At 39.6% G+C, this 15,525-nt stretch overlaps 1 protein-coding gene across 1 annotated transcript in view; it reads right to left on the minus strand.

The window, feature by feature from the left end:
- ANO3 (anoctamin 3) overlaps positions 1 to 15,525 on the minus strand; it is a 201,450-nt gene that overhangs the window by 130,410 nt on the left and 55,515 nt on the right. Inside the window, exons 4-5 of the mRNA XM_027775367.1 lie at positions 9,437 to 9,481; positions 3,571 to 3,702 (exon numbers count right to left, since the gene is read on the minus strand). Coding sequence (XP_027631168.1) covers positions 3,571 to 3,702; positions 9,437 to 9,481 — 177 coding nt within the window. The remainder of the gene's footprint in view (positions 1 to 3,570; positions 3,703 to 9,436; positions 9,482 to 15,525) is intronic.

Here is a 15,525-nt window from a genome sequence, read left to right on the forward strand (position 1 = left end):
AGGAGAGAATAGATTGTCCACTGACCTATAAATTTTGTACTGCCTTAAGTAACATAGTTCCAAATAGAAAACATGTAAACACTGCTGTGTGGGGCAGACTAAGTGCAGCGGTGAGACGGTAAGATGAGCTGCTCTGCAAGGCAATCCCACAGAGGCAGGTTCTCACTTCAAGTCCAGAAGCTTCCCTGATCACACCAGGGACATGCTTGCTCATAGCCCAGTGCACTTGCTCGCTCACTCGCTCGCTCTCTCTCCCTCCCTCCCTCCCTTGCACAGGAGAGGGAAAAGTAAAGATGTCACGCAGTTCTTTCCCCTTGATGCAGGTGTCTCTGCATAAGAGAGCAGTGGGAGGGAGCATGTGGGCGCCATGCTGGTGACCCCGAGAGAGCAGGAACATCTGCCCTGGCACTGACTTTGTCACTTACTGGGAGCCACAGAAAACAGAAGTGCCAGGGCCTCGTGTGCCACTGTGGCACTTCCGTTTCAAGTCACTTTGTCTCTGGATGCTAACCCACCCTCCTGTCAGGCACTCAGTCCTGAAGTCCCAGGTCTTCCAGGATCCTCGCTTCCTTTTCATCCTCCATACCCAACTAATGAATTTTTCTAACTGAACTGCTTCTCTCCAGCTTGGATACCACCTGCCTTGTCTGGGTCTCACTGCCTCTTGCCTAGCGTATGAGAAGAGTGGCCTCCTAACTTCCATCCGGGTTTCCCTCTGACCACGAAGCACAGCCTGACCTCCACCAGCCCTTCTGGCAGCATGTCAGCAGCTCCCAATGCAAGCATCATTCAATTTCTTTTGTTCCTACAAGCCTCTCTATACTTGCACTCAGACTGACTTCTCACAGCTGTGGCTTCTTGGATCTGATTATCTGTCAAATTATGTAATTTATCATCAGCTTAAAATATTTGCTTCTTTTCCTCAGACTCTGATATCTGTTCTTTCCCTTCCTCTCCCTATCTGTCTTCATAGTTTTACTTGGTGAAAGTGGCTCTCCCTTTCAAAAAGGTTTCTCGGACCTTCCCCCCTAGATGCAGCTGTTCCTCTCTCACAAAATGTGCATCTTATTCCTGTCTCCCCTAACATGTGGACTTTGCTCTGACTCGTATGCTAGTCTGTTTATTGTTTAGGTGCTGAGTCCCTCCCATATTCTGACATTCCGCTCTTTATCTCTGCACTTGGGTGCACCGAATACAGGTCCTGCTAATTGCAGGGAGAAGAAATATCTAGCTGCTCTTGAGCTATCATATCCATTCAGCATTCCTCCAACAAACGCTCCTTTAGCAGACAAATCCCTTTGTTATGAAGGTGCATTATGGAGAGAGGAAAGAGATGATATTAAGTCAACAAAGAACCAACAGAATTTTAGACAAATGCTGTGATAACAAACGAGACAGCACCATGGTACAAGAATGACTAGTGAGGGGCCCATAAGTAGCATTTTCAGAGAAGGCGCCTTGAGGTGGTGATGACAGAGCGAGAGCTGAACGGTGAGGCAGCATAGACCATGCCCACATCAGGGGCAAGGTGTGTCGAAGAGAGAGGACAAGGACAAAGTTGCCAAGGTGGGACTAACTGGAGACTTTGATGGCTAGAACCAAAGCCGCGCTGGGTATGGGGGTGGGGGGATAAACAAAAGATGAAATGAGAATGTTAGCTAAGGACTACTGCATTTACACCCACCTACTAAAGAAAACATTTGTGTTAAGTCCAAGGACAAATGGGAGGTTATTGGGGGGTTTTAAGCAAGTCAGTTGCATGATCTGACTGATGACTTAAAAAGTTTTTTGTTTTTTTTTTTGCTACAGGGCATGTTGCTCACCAGATAGAGAGAAAGAGAAAGAGAGAGAAAGAAGGAAAGTGAGATACGACCCTCCCCCCCACCCAGGAAAATGGCCATGCTGCCACCCCTTCTCCTTCATTTTCCTCTTGGGATTTGGGCACACATGCACATGTGCCTGGTGTGACTCTCAGGACTTGAGCCGTGGAGATGACTACTTAAGGGATTGAATGCCTTAACATCCACACCACCTGTTGGCCCTTATGAGTAATTTTTAAAGACCACTCCAGTTTCTTGAGTTTATGAAGAGCAGCTTTTTAATTTTTTTTTTTTTTTAATTTTGGGCACTGTAAGTCCTTACAGGTTCTGAAGGACACAGAAAGCTGTGAAGGAATCATGAAACTAGACCTCTTCCTGAATCCGACAGCTATTTGGATTTCTACCCCCATCTCACTTCCTAAAGCTGAAATTAGAAGGGATACTTCTCGGTCCACCTCCATGAACAAGGAATGGAATAAGCACAGTGTTGAGGAGGAGGGGTGTGCGCCAGCACCGCTGTCTGTGCTATGTCTGGTGGTCTAGAACTCCGTCTCCTCCTTCCCTTCCAATTCCCAAGTCCCAGAACATTGATTACCCCAGGATGTTGTGCAGCAAAACAGGTCCTACAGCTGCAGTCCTATGTGTTTAATCAACTCTATGTTCACCCTATTTTATTTCATTATTTTACATTTTGATCTGACCGATTCAGCTAAGAGCACTGTCAAGGCAGACTCAGTATCATAATCCCATTTATATCCTCAATTTGAGCCATATGGAAAGTCAATATTAATTTAAAAAATAAACAAACAAATACATACATAGGAAGGCAGAGAGAAGAGTCAAGCAACACATCTCTTAAGAACTTTATACCTTAATTTAATAAGGTTACATTAAATGAATAATTGTCAAGTACATAGTCAATGCAATTATGGTTATAATTTTCTTTTCATTTACCAGAGGGCATGTACGCTTGCTAGAGAGAGAGACGGAGACTGAAAAGAGGGATAAAGAGAAAGCACCCCTCATGGAGAATGGTCATGCCACGATTCCTTCTCCTCCATTTCTCCGTCCTCTCACGATTTTGAACACTCATGGACACATGCCTGGGGTGTCTCTCTGCTGCCAAGTCCAGGACTCGAGTTGTGCAACAGGCCATGTGGGAATCCAGTGCCTTAACTGCAATACCATTGCCTGGCTCAACTGTAATTTATTATTTGGAAAAACCAAATTATTAAAATATATTAAGTAATAGCAATGTTATTCTTATTATTATCATTGTTATTTTTTATCATTGTTATTTTAATTGAGTGATTTATGATCATAGTAATTATTTTAGAGGAGTTGAGAGCTAGATTAATAGTCTGTGGGATAAAAATTAACTACTCAGGGCCAGCAGGTCACATGGTGGTTAGCAAGCTAGACTCTCACATGGCTGACTGTGGTTTGAGTCCCAGACCTGGGGACTTGCTTTCTCTCTCTCTGTCTCTCTCTGGTCATGTTGAAGAGGAAGAATAAATTAATAATTTTTATAAAAATTACTCATTACTTGAGTGTCTCTAAATGATAATGTTGATAAGGAATTAATAACACTCACTTAGAACTTTTCATAAGTGTGTAGTTTAATGCAATTACACATTCTCTGGCCTGTTTGGGAAACGAGGAAATGGTCCCAGGTGCCTTTGCTATATAAATACGCCTGAGACAATGAAAAGTACAGAGGCCGATGGTGGGAGAAGGAGAGGGAACTCACTGGTGAATCCGTGCCCGGCTGAAGGGGCCCGTGTAGCAGTCTGACTCCTCTAGGTCTGGAAAAGCTGACTTGTCGAGAACCATTGGGTTTTGGGACATCCATTTTTTGATTCTTCGAAAATAGCTTTGCATCCTGAAACAGAGTCATATTTGATTAGGTTCCTTCCCAGAGCTTTGCCTTCCTTTGATTACAGTCCCCTTACATAGCAAAGGAACAGTCCCCAAGAGTTGCAGACAACCTCTGCACACATACATGCATCCCTTCTGTTCCCACGCAAAAGAAAGCAACAGCAAGACAATCTACATCTTCCATTAGTTTAAATTCTTTCACAAACCAAAAACAAACTATCCTTGTCAAAAAATTTCAGAGTCATCAGACATAAAGTTGGTGGTAGGAAAGAGTATTTTCTAAAAGCAGCATGATATACTTATTAACGGTGTGTGTACATAATGTGGACATGTATCTACAGCTATACATGTGGACATCATAATTGATTATTCCCAAGTCTGTTTTAAAAAGCAGCAGCACTGTGACTCTGAAAAAGTGGAGAGTGAAAAGAAATGGATGGCTCTGACATATCAGTATATTAGGTTGTCAGGAAAGCCATGCCAAGTTTTCTGTGCAAAACTGTGTCATGACTTCCCCGAAGACCCAATACATTCAGTAGTGCTGGGCGTCACAGGTGTAGTGGAAACAGCAAGGACTTGGGGGTGGAGCCAAACATAGTTAAAACAGACATCTGCACTGTACTAGCTGTGTGAACGTGCACTAACTTCTCATTTCATTTGCTACTCACAAAACATAAATAAATCTGACCTTATTGAAGAGTTGCAAATGGGTATTTTACTTTATATGTAATTATTAATAATTTTTTAAAAGGTGAAGCAAAGAGCCTTTGTGGTACCTTAAAAAATTTAATGGACATATGAGTCATGAGTCACCTGAGTATCTTGTTAAAATGCAAATACCCATTCTCAGTCGGCCTGAGCTTGGGTCCCAGCTTCCACATTTCCAAAGTGCTGGAGTGTGTGTGTTGGGGAGGGCCCATGTGGTATCCATTGATTCTACTTCGCGTAAAGGTTTAACACAGACACCTGCACATGTCATTAGGATGCTGGTTCAGGAAATGTGACATCACAAGACTTTGGTTCCAGCCTCAGATTACAACCATAACTTCATTCTATAGTTGTATATATATTGAGTGGAGTCATATTTATTTTCCAAATTAAAAACAGAAAGGGATTGACTCCAGAGATGGATTCCAAAAATCTAAATTTTAAGTTACTATAATAACAGCTACTTTTACCCTCCCTCAAAAATCATGTACTATTTATACTATTTATGAGGTTTTAGTTATTTGTTTGTTTATTCATTGCTTTTTTTTAAAAAACTAGGTGTTTTTATTTGGGACGAGTTTTGCTTCTTTTACAATTCTAAGTTAAAGTAGCAGGACAGTGTACTTTTCTAGACAAGTACAAATATCTCGACACTTGTTTGGCCAACTCTACTTGAACTTCAGAAAAAAAAAATCAGTATAACAATGAGCAGACAGCTAATGTCATATCTTCAGGGTTATTTCATTAAGTCTATTACACTAAAATTGCCATGTGTAAAAAATAAGACAGTTTAACCTACAAAAGGCTGGATCTTTCTTTTGCCTAGTAAGGCCATCACTTCTATACCAAGTCATTTTGATTTTGGAGAGAACAAAGCATTACTTTTTAGCCTAAAACAATAACTAAGCCACGTCTGAAGTGCTCATTTGCGTTTTCTCATTGTAAAGAAAGCCCCGGGCAGAAAATATCACTGCGTCCTGGAGGCCAGTGCACAGACATGTGTTGGTAGAAAACTTGGAATAGAATATCCAGCAATTCCCCAGTTGTTTCAAGTTAGCAGAGTTGGACAAAGCCATGGGGTAGGAGTTGAAGATGAGTATTGTGGTCCTGACTTGGCCAGTCATGGAAACTGGGCTAAACATTTCTAATCCTTGAAATTCTCACTTCATTTCTCTAAAAGAGGAAGTCATTCCACCTGTCTTACTTCATTACGTGGCTAGAAGGGTCAAATGAAAGCAGGCATCTGACTGCACTTTGAAAAAATTGTAAAGTAGAAATAAATGCAAAATTTTCAGAATTTCATAAGAAAATCAAATAAAAAGACTTTCAGACCATTACTTATGTTAACTGCAAACAAACTATTATTAAACTAGGCTTTAATGCACACTTCCTGTGATATATGGTCAGAGTACCAAGACTCAAGGTTCTGGCTTATTAACTGCTATGAGCCTCACTCCGTTTTCTCATCTATTAAATGAAAGAGTATTTTGAGAATTAAATGGATAAGGTCTGACACCAAGAGGCACAGCACACAGTAAGAACTCAATAAATATTTATGACAATAATGAGGAAAAGAAGTATTAATATTAGTATTTCTATTGCCACAATTACCAATGCCATGCGACCAGTGTAATTTAATACACGGTTTACACTCTACCAACATTTCATTGTGTTGGGCATCTTGGGAATTCAGTATTTCTTGGCATAATGTGAAGATAACTTCTAATAGAATTTCAAGGTCCTTTGCTAAAAGCAGTGGAAAGCTAGGGAGTTCTATGGAAATTGAAAATAAATCTGGATTAAAGGATCAAAAGAACTTCAACTTCCACTTGAGCTCTGAAGGCTGGGACGGAGGGGTGTGGCCAGAGATGATAAGGAAATAATTTATTTTCTCTGATCTGCAAAACTGGCTACTCTCCATTCTGTCTCCCTTCAGTAGGGTTGTTTTGAAGATGCTTTGACAAGTGAATGTGAAAAGGCTTTGTAAATAAAAAATAAATTGCAGCAATAATTAAACGATGGCCATTTCTCCTCAAAAAACATGGAAAAAAATGGCGATCTTCAAGAGCTGGCTAAATATCTGTATGCTATTCTACCTTCAATGTTCATTGGCCCAAATTAGTCATGCTCCAAACATCTTCCTCAACCAAAGGATAGAAAAATATAAGTGAAACTAAATAGGCATATTCAATTTTCATTCCCCACTTTTCAAAATATCTACAGATTGAGGTTAACAATTTTATATCAGTGATGACCACATACACACACACACATATTTAACTTTCCTTCTATGAAGATAAAGGTTTTTTTTTAATCAGAATCAGTCATTTCTTCAATTAAAGTTTAAATTTAGGCAAATAACGGGAAATCCTTTTTTTGTTTAAAATATAAGTCTACAAACTCCTTCTAGTCCCTGTTCCTCCACACATACATCCACAAAATCAAAGACTAACAACAAAACTGGAGTAAGTAAAGTATAAAGGAGCAGGCTAGAGTAGAATTTAAGATATTTTAGTGATCATTTGGAATAACTCCTAACTCAATTTTCATTTCATGAACTTGAACAAAATAATAGACAGAAAATGTAAAATCCATTACAACACATTAGTACGAAGTTCGTTTTTCTAGTTTGCTTTTAAGTTTGACCAAAATAGAAGAAATGACATTTTTCTTACTTTTAAGTGTTCTTTCTTGAGGATTTAGAATACATATATTTATCATGCATTCCAAACACAAGTGTACTCTAAAATTAACTTTTGATAGTTACTCAATAGACATTCGCTGTAATTTGATGTCAGGATTTTAGCTTTTTGCAAGTCTCTGAAAGAAAGATGCCTATTTAACAGAAGCCCAAACATGCATAGCAGCAAAGACTCATTAATTTTATGTAGCACACTGAAGCAATCACAAGAGATTTCATCAGCACCCCAAAGTAAGCAGGCATTGGCAGAACAAAACAAGGAAAATTTGCAGTTGTAAATATATACCGTATTTCAGTGACTTAGATTTTATTACGCAAAAATGACAGAAAATTTCCCTCCTAGACCAGGACCAAATGCTCACGTGGGAAATAATGAGAGCTCATTCTAAATCAGAATGTGTTAACCTGATAGAAAAATTTGACTTGGCTCAGGTGCATCAACTTAAAAAGAAAAAAGCCATTGGAGTGATCAATGGCTTTAATATTCATTGTAGTTTCAAGGGTTCTTTCCTTCCATGAGGTCTGTTCCTCCACACATACATCCACAAAATCAAAGACTAACAACAAAACTGGAGTAAGTAAAGTATAAAGGAGCAGGCTAGAGTAGAATTTAAGATATTTTAGTGATCATTTGGAATAACTCCTAACTCAATTTTCATTTCATGAACTTGAACAAAATAATAGACAGAAAATGTAAAATCCATTACAACACATTAGTACGAAGTTCGTTTTTCTAGTTTGCTTTTAAGTTTGACCAAAATAGAAGAAATGACATTTTTCTTACTTTTAAGTGTTCTTTCTTGAGGATTTAGAATACATATATTTATCATGCATTCCAAACACAAGTGTACTCTAAAATTAACTTTTGATAGTTACTCAATAGACATTCGCTGTAATTTGATGTCAGGATTTTAGCTTTTTGCAAGTCTCTGAAAGAAAGATGCCTATTTAACAGAAGCCCACAAACATGCATAGCAGCAAAGACTCATTAATTTTATGTAGCACACTGAAGCAATCACAAGAGATTTCATCAGCACCCCAAAGTAAGCAGGCATTGGCAGAACAAAACAAGGAAAATTTGCAGTTGTAAATATATACCGTATTTCAGTGACTTAGATTTTATTACGCAAAAATGACAGAAAATTTCCCTCCTAGACCAGGACCAAATGCTCACGTGGGAAATAATGAGAGCTCATTCTAAATCAGAATGTGTTAACCTGATAGAAAAATTTGACTTGGCTCAGGTGCATCAACTTAAAAAGAAAAAAGCCATTTGAGTGATCAATGGCTTTAATATTCATTGTAGTTTCAAGGGTTCTTTCCTTCCATGAGGTACTTTTCTTGTCACTCAATCCTACCACACCTACATTTAATGTTTAAAAGACCAACATTCCCCTCCTCCACCTATAAACTTCAGAATTATATTTGATGATCAACTTGAGAAAAGAACTAGATGTATCTAATCCTTTTCTAAGATGATGATCTGTTATTTGCACTGTATGTTTCTCTATCTTCAGAGTCATTCTGAATTGTAATATCTTGCAACATAATTCAGTGGTGTGTATCTTACCACATTCACATTTTGTCTTTGTTAATTGATTCTTTTGTAATGAGCAGTAAAACCAGCCAAGTGTAAAGAGTGTGGTTTGAGCATGCTTTAAATGGAAAGGAGTTAAGCAGTGCCAAGGTGATTCAGGTGCCAGAGTTCCTTGTGTCAGGGCTGTGGTTTGATTAATCCCTTTTCCACAGCTCCTCTTACACAACAGGTGAAGAGCTGGTGCCTCGAGATGATGGTCTCAGAAAGAAGCTCATTTTCAATACTAGGCTAAGAGAGGTAGTTCTGGCAGTAAAATAAGAGTAGGCTTGCAATTTAAAAGATACTGTACAGCCTTGGTAAACTACTTCATCACTCTGGACACTAGGTCTTAATTGCTTCTGTCAAAAAATAGGTTTAAATGACTCAGGTCTTTGCTGGATCCATTGTTCTATTACTTAGTGAGTCATTATTTACCCACCAATCCTGGTTTTATAACCATATTTTAAATTAAAATGCCTTAAGATGCTAACTTGCAATTAATATTCTCCTTTCATGACACCAAATCACAGGAGGGTTGCAGAAATGGCAATGTAAATAGTAACAAAGAGATTATGTGATTTTAAATATTGCTCAACTTGGCATAAGTCATTCTGGACATCTCTTGAGCAGATTGATAGAATTTTCCTTTCTAAAATTTACAACTGCTGATATGGGTAATGGACTGTCTTCTTCTTTATTTTCTTTTTCCGAATGACAAATGGGTCATAAGTAGATGATACAGCACCCACCAACCTGCCCATTGATTTGTTCCTCCGGTCAGTGTAATAGCATTTTTTCCTGAAAAATAATAAAAACCAGCTGAGGAAAATCCCAGGAATATAAGGTGAAACCAGTGAGTAATAATACCCAATTATACTGAGCATTTCAGTATTCTAAATCCTATACATGTCAGAAACTTAAGATGCTCCAAATAAGCCAGTATAATATAAAGAACATTGGATTACATTGATTTAATATCAAAATCCAAGTTAGCAATAACAGAAACACTTTGGTCAATCAAAAGACAACTTCTGGGTATATTATTTTAAGTTCTATTCATTTTGAAACTCCATCTTCTACCACCCATTGCTTACTAACCAGATTATTTGTTTACATGTTCGATAAGGTCGTTCTTTCATCCATTCATGCATATATCTAAGCACGTATGTTATAAAAAGTTCTAGTTTGCCAAGAAATGGTAGGGTATGACTGTTAAAAAATTAAAGAAAAATTAGGGATTTTGCCTTGAAGAAATTTCCTTTACAGTTTAGGGGACAAAAGATCAGATAAAGCCTGATCATGTGGAAAACAAGAGTGCTATAGAAATACCTATGAAAGGGATCTCAATTAGGTTTTTTTTTTTTTTGGAGAGGTTTTTGCTATAGGGCATGTGCGCTCGCCAGACAGAGAGAGACAGAGAGACAGAAAGCGAGAAACCACGCCCCCCCCAGGGGAGATGGCCATGCTGCAATCCCTTCTCCTCCATTCTCCTCTCGGGATCTTGGGCACGCACGCACATGCGCCCGGCATGTGTTTTAAGCCCCTGGGTCCGGGACGCAAACCGCGGTTGACTACGTGGGAGTCCAGCGACATAGCCATTATGCTAACTGCTGATCCCTCAATTGGTTTTTATAGAGGGAGGAGAAAGGAGACAGGGAAGTCATCCTGAGGATGCCACCTCCATTGGATCATGAATCACGAGTGGAGATGGACATTGTATACCGGTGGTAGAATGAGAATGAGAGCAGCATTGAGGCAGTTATGAGGACAAGCCCAAGCCCCAGAAACTGATCAACTTGATCAACTTGGTAATAGCTCGGATATATATGGAATAATGAGGATGTGATACAGTGGTGGGGATAACAAACCAGGCAGAATAAGGAGGGGGCCCTATAGCCACTGTGAAGCGTTTTGGTTATGCAATAGTGGCACAGATAGTGTTTAAAGTAGGGGTGTATCACGTCTGATTTTGAGACATTAAAATGTTCATGACAGAAGTTCATCTCATAAATGTTTTTCTCTATATCCTCATATTGGAGCATAGGATATCCTAAGCTTCTAAAATGCCTCTTCATACCCACCACCAAAACTGATTTCAGAGGATCAGAAATTCCACTGTGGAATTTCTAGAAAGCAGAGCTTAACAGGACAACTGATATTCATTCCCAGCTGTGTTGCTTTTGACTGCTTAGAAAACTTGAAAACTTTATGCACTATCATTTTGCATTGCAATAACTTTTGTTTCCAGAAACGTATGTTAAAGTTGTCCCTGCCATATTCCAACACTGAATTCAAATATGGAACTTGAGGCTTGCCTTTACCTATTCTAAACCCACATTTTAAATGTCTCTGCCTTTCATTTTTCGAAACATACACAGAACTTTATCTGCAAGTGCTATCCATTCCCTATTCATCTGCAAACCCATTCTTTTTTTTTTGAACCTCCTCTATGAAGACTGTCCTACACCACCATCCCAATGTTATATCACTGCCCACTGACCACCATCCCCTAGAGAGTGGTGCTTCAGCAACTGCAGTGGCTCAACAGGACCACAACGCTCTGGGTGGTGAGTCCATATGAGGTAGCCTGGGTCTGCGTTCTGAGTCTTCCTGCACACACTGGGCACCCATGTGTCCATGATCCCTTTTGGCTGAGGCTGGGGGTGGATTGAGGCATGAAGACCCTGTGCCTTTATTTATACCTGCCTATACCTGTCTGCATTTTCCTCTCTTTTTGAAAAAATAAACTCTTAAAAACAGAGAGAGTGAGAGAGAATTGTTTTTTTTTCTTTCTTAATATGCCAGAGTTCATGTCCATTCTCCCTAAAGAGGAGAGAGAGCCCATGGAATAAATGAATAAACTTAGGGAGAGAGAGAACCATCCACCTGGGCCTCCAGAGGCCTGTCTGAAGGCCAGGGTCTCCCCACAAAACCTCTGGGAAACTGGCTTGAAAGGGGGTCTAAGACTTTCATCGCCCTGAGGATCCAGTCTGAAGTGAGTATCTGGATGTAGACCTACTCGCAGGGCCAATGCATGCACTTGGGGGAGGGGAGGGGAGGGGAGGGAAGGGAAAGCACTTTCATGGAGGCATGGCCACACCGCAATCTCTTCTTTATCTCTCCTTCTTTCAGGATTTGGGCATGCACGTGGCCTGGGTTTTTCAAGCTGCCAGATCCAGGACTTGAACTGCACAGTCGGCCACTTGTGATCTGGCTGTCTTAACTATTAGGCCATGGGCTGTCCTGGGGAAGGGTTTCTTGAAGATAGTAGGTTCATTTGACCCATAATTGTCACATTGCTTGCTGAATACTAAGCACTCAGATAGCTGATGAATAAATGAATGAGCCTTTATTTAATTCATAGCTGCTTTTAATTCCTGCAATGCCTGACAGCACTTAGCACCTTTTTTTTTAATTGCCAGAGGAGCATGCTCTAGCCAGAGAGAAAAGGAGAGCATTCCAAGTGGGATGTGGTCCCCGTGCAATCCCTTCTCCAGTTCTCTATCCTGTCAATATTTAGGACACACACACACACACACACACACACACACATTTTTCAAATCACAGAGGTTGGGATTCAAACATCAGTTGACCGTGTGGAATCAGTTTGGCTCCTTTAACTGCTAGTCTACAGGGCTGGCCAAGCACTAATAAACATTCAGTAATTATGGGATTATTTATAAAAGTTAGAGAGTAGAAACGAATTTAAAATAATTTTCACCATCAAAAAATTCCAGGAATGCAATTAAGAAAAAGATAAAGTTTACAACTGTAATTATAAAGAGTGGATGTGGCAAGGAATATTATAAAAGCATGTACAGAGAGGGTGGCACTTGGATTAAACACTGTCTTATTGCTGCTGGTCTGAAGTATTGTTTTATTTCTTCCACGAGCAAGAGAGACAGAGACGGAGAGATAACATCCCTAACGGAGGGCTCCATGTTGCACTTGATGCCCGCCTCAGCCAGCGCTGAGCATGGGCAGTGTTATATCCAACCACTCGGGATGGTCTGTGGAGGTAACCAGGAGCTTCCCCAAGGGTCCGCCTCACAGAGCATCGCATTTTCCTGTTGTATCACCATTGGCTCGTAGTCTGAAATATTTCTAACCATTTTTTAAAAATATTTTAATTTGAAAATGCCTTGGTTGTTTATTATGGCTGAGTAGTCCATTGATGATAACGCGCATGATATCTTCAACTGGATTGGTGTGAAGTGTTTTCATGTTGGAGATTTCATTTCACAAGGTCCAGTGATGTACAATGATTGAATGTATAAAATAAATTAGAGAATAAATAATAATATAAAAAAGCAAAAAAGAAAATGCTTTGAAAGAAATAAAGGATGGATGGAAAAAGAGAGTTAAACAAAATGAATGTACCTACTTTTTAGACACGTTGTGAGAGCAAATAAAAATTTAAAATAAAATCTAATTCTCCCAGTTGAAGAAACTTCTCCCTTTCACTTTGGAGAGCATTTACCTAAGAAAACTGGCCAGTAGAAGTCCTTTATCCTTTCTTTGAAATGTTTACAAACACTTAAGAAAACTAGATAGGCCTCTGTCAATGTCTTATCCCAGGAATATCTTTCTCAAGCACCTGGGGGCCTTCTCTTTGAAGTGTAAACATCAGGGAACCCACAGCTTCTTCCAGTTATAGAGGGAGGGTAAGACCCTACCAGTGGGGGATGCCTGGCTCTAAGCTGTGAAACCACCTCCTGTAGTGAACATAGAGAAGTTGTACTTTCCTTTTCAAGGAAGCTAATTAGCACCCAGTTGCCAGTGAACACAGGATGAACTACAAATGTACGTGGTGTTGGCAGAGGCCCCTTACTGAAGGACTAGTGCCTGCGTCCCTTCAGACCTTGCATCCAGTGACTGGTCACATGAAAGGGTGAGATTTCTGCCTTTGCAATTTCTCGGAGAATCAAGTGTGAAGCGCATTATATGCGGGTTTAATGCTTATTCAGCTTCTTGCTGGAGATATTTTCTGGGTTAAGGAGAAATTTTGTTTTTAATTATATTTCCTTAACAATTCATAAAGCACATTTAATCCATGAAGTCAACAACAACCTGCACATCTTAGCTCTGAAGAAAAGAATCTGTATACGACCAAGTCCTTTGCTATCTATAATCCTTGTGGACAAGGATTTCCTATTTTTCCAAAATCTTTTCAAAAGGGAACTGGGGAAGTCATGCCCACAAACATTAACAGACCATTTACTTTCTATTAACAGGATTCTTCCTACCTCCTGTCCCTGGCATAGTATCTTTGAGATGTGTATTTCAACCGATTATAGTGTATTCTTGTGCTTATCCCTTCCCAAGACACAGAACTTCCCTTTTCCTTGAGATGTAGATTAAGCCTTTCTTTAAGACACAGATCTTCCCTTCCAATCACCAACCTAAGGATTGTAGAACCCACCTATAACCTACAGCCCTCCCCATCCCCTCCGCTTCTACATGTCCTGCCTTTTTGGGCCAGACCAATGGAAAATCTTTTCACTAAATGTTGTCTGTCAATCTCAAAAGCAAATAAAAGGAACCTCTGTACATGATCACCCCGAGAAAAGGCATGTATGCCTCTTCTCCGGCCTAGGTCACTCACAGTTGGCTTGGAAATAAACCGCATTAATTATTAATTTTACAGTTGGTTATTTTTTTTTCTGTTGACATCCTCCATCTTATATTTAAGAACTGTATACTGTTTATGTAGGGGGCTTTATTTTTCCCTGTGATTTTGTTGTTGCTTTGTTTTTGTGAAAAATTCTGCTGGTTGACATTTTGCATTAAGGCTGCATTTATCTGAATAACTGTCTAGGGCACTGTTTCCAACCACGTGGTCAATGCCACCTGTGGAGATGTGGGCAGAAACAGTCAGTGGGTGGGGCCCTGTGTCCCCTGCTCCCTGTGGAGCAGTGCGGTTTCACTTCTATTTTATACACCTGGTTCCCTTTATGTTTATATTTTATTTTTGAGTGGAGTGTCCTTTGCATAAAAAGGTGTCTAAGTTTATCCTCAATTATGACAAAAAGAATGTTCTTACTGTTTTGTGAGTATCTTTCCCAAATTTGCTGTTTAAAATATCTGTGGGAAGATGGATGAGCTTGAGAGGGAACATGAGGTGGATCCTTTCTGGAATGACCAAATCGTTCCAAATGTGTTTGACTATTTACTGATTGATTTATTACCTTTATGTGAAAGAGAGCGCATACGGGAGCCAGAGAGAAGAAAATATTCCTGAAAGTGTCTAGCCACTCTACCATCCTGTGACCCAGGCTCAGTTAGCTAGAACCTAGGTGTATACTGCCAGACCAGCCTTCAGGGTGACCCGTGTACCACGTCAAACTTCCCTTGTGGCCTCAAACACCATTGTGCAGTGACGTTCTCCTATTTGCGCCACCAAGGCTAGGCCAATGTTTGACCACTTAGTGTGAGAGAGCAGTTAAGAATGACTAGTAGTCACCTTTGAATCGAAAAACAAATGGTAAGAATAGGATTTGACATTTCTGAAAGGTAGAAGACACAGCCAAAGTTCTGATAGGATAAAAACTGAGAAAATACAGACTAATGTAATCTTCTGAAATTTTCTTGGTTAGTTCTAAGACCTCAAGTCCAATATACATGTCATATTTATTTTGGAAGAGAAGTCAAAAGAGAAATGGCTAGAAAATGTAACCATTGACATTTTATACATATAATGAAGCAGAAACTTTAGAGAAAATGCTAAAGACTTATGTTCATGCAATAAGGAAGCAGAATACCGTTGCAGAAAAAGTTATAACTAACACAACCTTCTGAGTAAATTTGCAGTTTTTTCTTTTATGGAATTTAACAGGTAGGTC

Source organism: Tupaia chinensis, unplaced genomic scaffold, assembly GCF_000334495.1.
Source record: "Tupaia chinensis unplaced genomic scaffold, TupChi_1.0 Scaffold000555_1, whole genome shotgun sequence".
Lineage (NCBI taxonomy): Eukaryota > Metazoa > Chordata > Mammalia > Scandentia > Tupaiidae > Tupaia > Tupaia belangeri.